The sequence below is a fragment of the Coptis chinensis genome, chromosome 4 (assembly GCF_015680905.1).
Source record: "Coptis chinensis isolate HL-2020 chromosome 4, ASM1568090v1, whole genome shotgun sequence".
NCBI classification, from domain to species: Eukaryota; Viridiplantae; Streptophyta; class Magnoliopsida; order Ranunculales; family Ranunculaceae; genus Coptis; species Coptis chinensis.
In genome coordinates this window covers 92696778-92705942 of record NC_141459.1, presented here as the reverse complement: position 1 = coordinate 92705942, position 9165 = coordinate 92696778, and the positions used below count along the sequence as shown (strand labels likewise).

The 9165-nt window shown below is 37.6% G+C and overlaps 1 protein-coding gene and 1 long non-coding RNA gene across 3 annotated transcripts; one reads left to right on the top strand and one right to left on the bottom strand.

Annotated features, from left to right (window-relative positions):
- The first annotated feature begins 403 nt into the window (after positions 1-403).
- On the top strand, positions 404-3197 carry LOC147505698 (uncharacterized). Its single transcript, XR_015193429.1, has 3 exons — positions 404-862; positions 1701-1875; positions 2729-3197. It is a non-coding gene; the product is annotated as an uncharacterized LOC147505698 (long non-coding RNA).
- A 436-nt stretch (positions 3198-3633) lies between these two features.
- LOC147505697 (quillaic acid 3-O-glycosyltransferase CSL1-like) lies at positions 3634-6493 on the bottom strand. Of its 2 annotated transcripts, XM_086558174.1 has the most exons (8): positions 6211-6456; positions 6026-6121; positions 5679-5807; positions 5358-5569; positions 5141-5240; positions 4717-4884; positions 4284-4629; positions 3634-4203 (listed from the first exon to the last, which is right to left on the bottom strand). In XM_086558174.1, exons 1-4 carry the CDS (start codon positions 6310-6312, stop codon positions 5372-5374), a joined length of 525 nt encoding a protein of 174 aa, XP_086414300.1. In that variant the 5' UTR covers positions 6313-6456; the 3' UTR covers positions 3634-4203; positions 4284-4629; positions 4717-4884; positions 5141-5240; positions 5358-5371. The 2 variants fall into 2 exon arrangements, with proteins under 2 accessions (XP_086414300.1, XP_086414301.1); XM_086558175.1 differs by having other exon boundaries at positions 3634-4629; positions 4717-4876; positions 6211-6493.
- Between the last annotated feature and the right edge of the window lie 2672 nt (positions 6494-9165).

Sequence of the window (9165 nt, the reverse complement as noted above, 5' to 3'; positions counted from 1 at the left end):
ATTATTCTTCAATTTGTGGGATTGGGCCTAATTTTGTGTCCACAGAAACCATGGTTTCACGTAAACAAATATACACTAATGTTTACAGTGATCGATTACCACTAATCCTAAAGAGCATTGAGAATGTTTTCATAGACATTCATGCTGTGCACCAATTTTCTACTATTTTGGGTAAGGGTGGAATTTGAGCTGAGTAGCTCGGGCTTGGCTCGTTTAAGCTCAGCTCAAACTCGTTCATTGAACTAAATGAGCCAAGCTTGAGCCTATATTATAACTCGCTTAATAAACGAGCATGATGAAGCTCTGCTCGATAAGCTCAAATATCATCATCACAGTGTAAAATAGCTGACCTACTCAAGCTTGGCTCAGGCTCGGCTCATTTAAGTTCGGCTCGGGCTCATTCATCTTACTATATAGAAAAATATGGGGGTCGATGAACAGTGTTTTCACGTACGTCACAGGGATATTTCCGTCTTTTCACTCTGGAAAAGGATTATCTCGACCCTTCTCAATTTTTCATCTCTCTGCTCGGTCTCTCTCACTTCGTCTCTCTTCTCAAGCTCGCCAACCTTTCTCCCCGCTCTAGCTGGCTAAGATTTTCAGGGATAATACACCACTGCGGCAAGGAATAAAGCCAGCATGACATCATCGTTGATTGTGGATTATGAGCCGAAGCTTAATTTAAATCTTTGGCTTTCTGACCTTGGGTTTCAAGTTTGGACAACCTTAACTGTTCAAAATCCTTAGTAGATGATCATAAGGAGCAGGTGAAAAGGTTGAGCTTTGTCAGAAATTGTTAGAAATCCTTTGTAATCATTGTGTTGCTGACATCAATACTATTGTCCTGATCATTCTACACTGGGTATGTTTTGCAAGATGTTCAGGTTTGGTTTTGGTTAACTCCATTTTGAGTCTCGACGTTGATTGTACTTGAAATGTGTTTTAGATGTTCAGGTTTGCAAGGGTAGCCATTCTCCTCCGGCAACTAACGTGTTTATGCTTTAGATCTCTTGGCTTCGATGTTAAAATGTTATAGAATTGAACCATTTATCGGTGCCTGACATATCTATAAGGTGTTGCGCAGACATATCTAGAGTGTTATTTGTGCAAGACTTTGAATACAATATACTGCTATAGTCTTGAAGGTTAATAAATGAACAAAGAAGGAAGGTACTAGATTTGAAGACTGCACATGCCACCAAACATCCAACTTTCTAATGCACATGGACAACATATATCAATTAACTTCCCATGATCAAACTTAGCCTGCACATCCTCATTGCGAGCGACTCATGTTGATATTAATATGCCTTTAAATATGCTGATATTTTGTTGGGGTTTGTTCAGATGCAAATTGAAGTCCTTTTTAATATTCGTGATTTAGAGTGATGTTTATTCATGTTGCTTCAGGTACCTGAAGTGATAATCTGATTTTATTTTCGTGAGTCTGGTTTTCGACTATATTCTTTCTGGAGGAAATGGCTTCAGTCAAATTTTTGTGGCTTTCTTATCTTCATACTGTTAAAGTGAACTTTGTCTTTCTTTCAGTCCTGCATGGTTGTCTTTTTTTTTGTACTTTGTTGATCAGAACTTCATAAAAGCTTTGAGTTTATTTACACGATGATTAGATGTGTAGTATTAATGTCTTGATTTGGAAGCTGCTTTAGTCTCACCTTAATATGAATTTTTTAATGACTCAGGATTTGCCTGGAGCAGCTTTATATCAGTTCTTTCAGCTTCTACTTCTAGCGAGTTGCTTCTCAGACTATTGCTCCAAAAGAAATTGCCACTGAAGCAAGTTCTCTTCCTGATAGTTCTCAATCTGGTATGAAGCGTTTTAACAATGATGATGTAGTTGCTGGATGCTGGTTGAAGGTACAATCTCACTTGGCATAAAAGTAATGGAAGGTGTCCTAGACAATAATTCACATAACTGCAATAGAAACATGATGAAATTGAACAATAGAGTCAAATTTGAAGATGCTAGCTTATTAGTGGGAAAACATTTTGAGGAGGATACATCTTCTAGGAACAACGGATTACCAAATGTTGACAACTACTATGCTGGCGCAAGGGAACACTGGTATAGTCACCTGCCTGTGATCATAAATTTGCAGGGTTAAGCTATGTGGATTCACAAGAAGTTGGATAACATACTCAACAGAATGCCCTTGCTATTGTGGATATATTCTTATCAATTACTCATGTAGAACTATATAAAGATGATGGTTGTCTTTAAACCTTCAGAGGGGTTTCACCTCCTGTCTCAATGAAAAACGGGGCTCAGACTTTGGCAAAGAGGTCTGTTATTAAAAGCCCAACTAGAGATTTGATTATATCAGATTGGGTCGATAGCTATGAAGATGAGGGACGTAAGGTTCTTATGGTAATTAGAAGCAGATGCCTTGGCCGAATTCCTCTTACCCAAACCCAGAAACCAAGGCATCTTAGCCTCATTAAAGCCAGGTGGAAATCTAATAACTTGAACCTCCACCAAAAAATAACTCACCATAGATTGTTAAGCAGCCTAATTAATTATTCATAACTCACCCTAATTAAATCATTTTTCATTCTGTTAAGCACCATGTGAAATTACTTATCATTTTTTATGTTAGCTTCAAGTTGTGTTCTAATTTTCTTTTCCGAATTTTCATTTCATAGGATGTGCGATACTGCCTTCTTAGAATATTTAAATCAGTGCAGTAGGGACTAATCATTTCATTCACAGGAACTCTTAGGTACACATGCCTCTATGCAACGAACACAAGTGGTGGTGGTGTGAAAGCTTTCTCGGAAGTAGTGCATGGTTCGAGCAGTTTGAGTTGCAGCACTACAATTTTTATGTCCACTTTTTTCGTCAACCACTTTCCATCATAACACAGATACAAGAAGTTCACAGGGGTGCATGGGGAAGTTTGTCTAAATTCCGGTACGCGTCAAGATCTAAACCGACACCATTTTTATTAGGAATCAGACTCTTAACAAAACTACTAAGGAGGATGATGTATCATCAACAAGGATATTAATATGATGCGATCTGGATTTAGGCTTATGACGATGCGAAAGGATGCCCTGTGTGCCCGAACTCATGTTCTATGTATTTTTACTGCATTTGATATTTTGTAGTCTTTTTTTATTTTCATATTGTTATTGAATGTTGATTGGCAATTGATTAATAAACCTCATTTCTTTCTTGAGTATGAACTCTCAGTGTATTAATATTCTTTTTGATGCGTAATTAGTAGAAAAAGCTCACATGCAATTCATAGATTTCAAGTTTGAGTCCAGAAACTTTGTCTGTAAACCCTAAGCAAAAACTTATTGTTTCCATTGCGGCAAAAAAGCTTATTTATCTAAACAGCAAATGATACTCATAACTAGAAGTTTAAACCTAACTATTAAATGATAGTATGTGACTGTATTGTTAGCTGACCTATTGTTAAGATTTCTATTGTTGTGGATGTATTGTACTGTTAATACGTGCATCGCACGTGCATGATGCTAGTATAATATATGAGCCAAGCTTGAACCTATATTAAAACTTGTTTAAATAAACGAGCCGAGCCAAGAGCATAGTGAAGCTTGGCTCAATTAGCTCAAATTCCACCCCTACTTCTGGGAATACACTGATAATGAATAAAATTTACAATTGACTTTATTTTGTATACGTCACTCTACTCTTAAACAATTATAATAACAGAGATCCTACTTGATAACCAATAATCACAAGTGACAAAGACACTGCCTTATCCTTCCTAACGATCGTCGCTTCTATTGTCGGGTAATTAACAACTCCTATCATGAATGAGAGGAAAATCTGCCCAAACAAGTCACTGCAGGTTTTTCCACCAATCACCCTTGTTATGCCAACAAATAAAGATGCTATGTTGAGACTGGCAGTTGTAGCCAGGATAAGTTGGAACTTTTCATCTATATTGAAGTCATATATGTCCCTTTGGTATCTTTCGATTTCTTCTTCCTTTAAACGTTTATCTGTGGGATTGAAATTGATATCCTTCATTCCCATCATCTTCATAAAAATGTCCATGCAAACAAGTAAGGTATAACTGATTGTATAAACCAAAGTCTTTCTTCATTCCAATACATCTTGAAGGATCCACCATTAGAGATAGTTTCTACTAAATGTTGTAAAGTGGGAGAAACGTAAACGATAGCAAAGATTGCAAACCAAGGATCTGAAACCTGTAAAAGAGAAAAATTGATGTTAAGATGATGTAGTATAGTTTGAATCACGAAAAAAAAATGTGGCATTCATGTTTTACCTTAGGGTACAATGCGATGCCATTCAAGAGACATAGTTGGGGAATGATACAATGGCAAAGTACAAAGACAGAGTTTAGAGGCATAAATAATGTATGAGTAACCCATAATTTGAAGAACTGGCATTTGAGATGGCCGATAAGTTAGAGGGCATAACTTTGATAAACTGACTTGTAACAACCCAGACATCCATCTTGTGAATTGAATCAACGTGTCATACAGATTTGTGTTACCAGTGCCTAAAAATGCTGGTCTTTGAGGATCACAATATACCGAAATCCACCCTTTGCTATGCAAGAGCATCCCTGTTAGGACATCTTCTCCTACAGATTGGTACCTGAAACCTACCTGTGATTGATCAAACATGATACGTACATAAGTTGCGTCATTCTAATAGAATGGATACACAGATGCCACTTGTTTATGTATTAGGACTTCCTGTTTTCCCCATTCTGTATTTTGTTCATATGTACAAGCTAGATGCCACAAATCTATCCTCCTCTAGAAGTTTCTTTGTTGTGACTTCATTGTCAATGACATTATCTCTTTTATATCCCCGTGTTGATGTGATGAATCCATCCGAAGTACCAAACAGCTTTTTTGCTTAAAGAGATCAATATTGAGCCAAATAATTCGATAATCAGTACACATGCTTAGCTTTTAGTTTCAATATGGCAAGAACAATAATGGTCTAAATATCGACGTTATTGAACAAAAAACAAATAATCTTAAACAATGTCCTGTAAAATGTGCATATTGTGAAAGCTAATGAAAAGTGATTACGATTTAGAAACTGGACATTTTTCAGTGCTCAAGTCTGTAATGTAATTGAACCATATCTTACTATAATAGTATGTACCTTCTTGTCTAGAGGTTTTGTACAATGATTCCCTCTTAAGGTAAAATCCAGTCCCAGAGAGAACTGGTCCCCTCAGACCATCTAAACCATACTACCATATCTGAAATAGAATCAATAATAGAAGTGTAAAATCAAGAATCTAACTTGCTTGTACCCACTTTGATGTAAAGCATTATCCTAATAATGAATCAAACTTAATTATATTTTCTTTTCATACCTTGAATATTAATCTCATTGTGTTGTTGTAAATGTCATTTTTGCTGAGGTTGTGGAAGCACTGAGGAAATTGAACGAAGGATAATGAGCGAGAGAGCAGAGGATCCAGGTGGAAACACATTGCTTGTCGAGCAGATGTTGGGCATTGCAATACATGTCACAATCCAAGACTAGTACAAAAGGTGCATTGCTTATTATGCCTGACACGCGAAGCTGAAACATGGCATGGTAATGAACAAAATAAGTGTCATTTAGGCTATTTCTTCTCGACGACCATTGAAATGAACATGTTTTCGTTTCAGAGAGAACGATTACTACATACAAGGACGTTAATAGCTCCAGCTTTGAAGTTGTGATGATAGTTTGGTCTTTTCTCACGCGAAACATGAACAAGAAGGGGCATCTGGACCTGGTTCTTGTCATTTTCATCCATTGTCTTATCACGTATCACCTGAAAAGTCCAAAGTAAACAAATGGAAGAAGCAAAATGGGAGGAGTATTTAGTTGTTAGAAAATAAAACTTAAAAAAATGGTTTTCTTAGCTTCTATCTACTTCATTCCCACATACTACTTTGCTCCTAAAAAAATTAAAGTAACAAGGCATTATTGATAAACCTCATGAACCTCAATGGCTTATTTGTGTTTTGAGCTGATTTTTTGATGCCTTACCTCGATGAGAGCAGGGCGCTCTTGACCAGGATATAAACAAGTTTCACCACTTTCTCTTGCTTTCTCCACACTCTCCTTAAACTTTTCATAGCTTGACTGCATTTGAGTCCATCAACTACAGCATGTTAAATTTTAATCCAAAACAGATGATATGATATAACTATATAAACAAAATGCATGTATACCATCATTCTGTTATGGTTCTTAATGAATTCCAAGTCGAAATTGTCAATATTTTCATTCTTCCAATTAGAGAGAAGCTTCTGGAGCTCTTGTTTTAATTCCATACTTCTTACAAAATGGGATCCATTTTTCACGCAAAACTATAAGCTTGCTTTTTTTTTTTTATTGGTAAGAGTCCCAGACTTCTGGTATCATCACCCAAAGGTTTTACCGACTTTGCTAGTCAGCACCTGCAAAATTGGGGATGCGAGAAAACTATAAGCTTCCTTGATTGCATGCAAAGTAATAATTTGCATTTTTTTACCAATTACCAAACTATACAAACCTTTTGTCTTTTGTAAGTCTTCTTAATTAAATCCGGCCTAGTGTAGATATGTCCCATTTTCCCCCCTCGTGCTTGAAGGTTGATGGGAAACTATCTCCCAAGATAGAACGGATTTCATACATAGAAAGCCAAGACTTCATTTCTATGGACTCGTAACACAACATAGTATTTGATAGAACGTAGGGAGGAGAGAAAAGATCGAACTCGTGTGATCCGGTATATTTTTCTCCAAATTTATCCACTATTTATAGGTGAGTGGTGCCTTTTTAAAACAACGGTGACTCTTGGGAAAAAGTAGCAACTCTTTGAAAAGTCACATGTTTGAAAGGACACACCATTTCGGCATATAATTTGTTTTGAACCAGGTGCCTATTTCGAAAGGTTGCACCTTTTCATGATGATCTTTGTTTCGATGTTTTCAAACAAATGCATCATTTTGAAAGTTTTTTTCACATTACGCATTGTTTGAAAAACCCATTTAAATAGGCGCACCATTCATATTTAAATGGATTTCAAATCATTTTTCTAACAGCATCATCAAAAGATAGACAGATAGCTTATCCGTAGGATAGTCTAGACACATTGCCGATATCACCGTATTCATGACACCTATTGTTGGCTCCCTTGTTGGATCACAAGTGAATATAAACACGTCGATAGGAGTAGCTTTTCGTCCCCTGGCAATCTCTCTGGAAAGACAGTTCGTGTTATGGGCTTCCATCGATACGCTTGACCAAGAAACCAAAATAGCCAAAGTAGTAACTCTGAAACAGTAATGAAAAGCCATGGGAAAATGGATATCTTTCCATTTGATTTAAAAATAACAGAGAAACGATAGTAGAGTAAAGCTAGTATAGCAACAATTAGAAAAACAGTGTGAATCCTATTTATAGTTGCACGAGGTTGCTTAACATGTGAGACATGAAAGGGAAGCCTGGCCTCCATGTTTCCCACACTTATAATTTCTTTTCAAGAAACTGTCTTCAACACTACAAGTTACTTTTTCCCAAATGCCTTCCTATATGATAGAAACATCAAAACGGGCTACAAGGAATGAACATGACCACGAGTTTCTTATCATACGTCACGGCATTCGTTAGCACCACATTTTTGGTCAGGGGAGATGTTGAGAAATGAGACTTTGCTTACTTGCGTGCAAGAAAAAGAGATATGAGACTTCGATTTATTTTTTAGGACCCTACGAATATATATTGTGCACCAACAATTAGATCGCAGAGAAGTTGTATTGTTATGCTAAATCATTGTTTACGATTTCTTTGGCTATATTATAGTAGGGGGCATTAGAAATGTATTTTGTATTGTTCTAGATATATATATCTAGCTACCATTTTGTCCATATATGCCTTATGCAGAGTACTCATAACATCTAAACTTACTGACAAAATCCTAAAGCATGGAAGTTTGAATACATCATTATTAGCAAACAAGAAAAAGACGACACAGTGTCAAACTGAAAGAAAATTGGAAAAGCATCACAGAGTCCCCTTGTCTTTAATTGTGATCATCACTTCAATCAATGATAATGATTGTAACTACCTTCCGTTCTGCACTACATTACACGTGTCCACACCCCAGGTCGTATTCTATCAGCTCGTACCAATCAACAGAGCGTGCCAACAATTTAAATCCAGGTCGTCCCAAGCAGCAGTTACAGCTATATATGGAAGCAAATCAACTAGTGCCCCGCAACAATCAAGGAGATATTTACTTTGTAATATTAGAGTAATGGCGAATTATCAAGATAGCAAGGTGGATCTACACTTCATAACGGCCTGGAGCAAATAAGAAAAGTTAGCTAAACATCTATAAATAGAGAGAAATGAACTACGTAAGGCTTGATTCAAGTTTACCCCAAGAAACTTGATATGTAGGTAACTCTTATCCCAAGAGGAGTGCAGCCATTCCCTATCAAACAGATCATCAGGTCGTTGTCCCCTAAACACCAAACCTCTACATTGGCGCCGTCTGCCGGTTCGTTTCCTTAAGAAAAGAACACACACTCTTTTCTTAAGCCCACGAAGCTGGTAAGAAAAACCACCATGAACCCCTCACTTTAGATGTTAGCAGATCAAATGAAGACGTTCCAGGAGGCCTTCATCGCATTACAACAAGAAAACCAAACGATGCGCGAGCAGGCCACCTCCAATGCCAACAACGACACTCCAGACGCAGTGGAGAACAACGCCGTCACAACCCTCACCACCACCACCAATCAAAGGTTAGAAGACTTCGCACAAAGGTTGGAGAAGTCGAATGACAAGACAAGCGCGATCCAGATCGCCCAAAAGATACTCCAGACGTACAAGGCGTCACCATTCATAACTGAAATCAGAGACAAGCAGCCTCCCTCAGAATTCATCCAACCAAAATTCCTGTTGTACGACAGTAGCTCATGTCCAGGCCAGCACGTAGCTCGTTTCAGCCAGACTCTCACACTCTACAGCGCTCCAGAGTACGACTACCTGAAGTGTAAGCTCTTTCTAGCCAGCCTGAAAGATGAAGCTTTAGAATGGTTCTACACGCTCACTCCTGATTCAATCAGCAACTTGGACAAGCTAGCTGAGACGTTCGCAGCAGAGTTCGTCTACAACAGGAAAAAGCAAGCCGACCT

Coding starts and splice junctions, on each gene's coding strand:
- LOC147505697 (XM_086558175.1), bottom strand. CDS start 6,312: ATGGAATTAAAACAAGAGCTCCAGAAGCTTCTCTCTAATTGGAAGAAT. Junction 6,122..6,210: donor AGAACCATAACAGAATGATG/GTATACATGCAT, acceptor ACTCAAATGCAG/TCAAGCTATGAAAAGTTTAA. Junction 5,570..5,678: donor CTGGAGCTATTAACGTCCTT/GTATGTAGTAAT, acceptor GCCATGTTTCAG/CTTCGCGTGTCAGGCATAAT.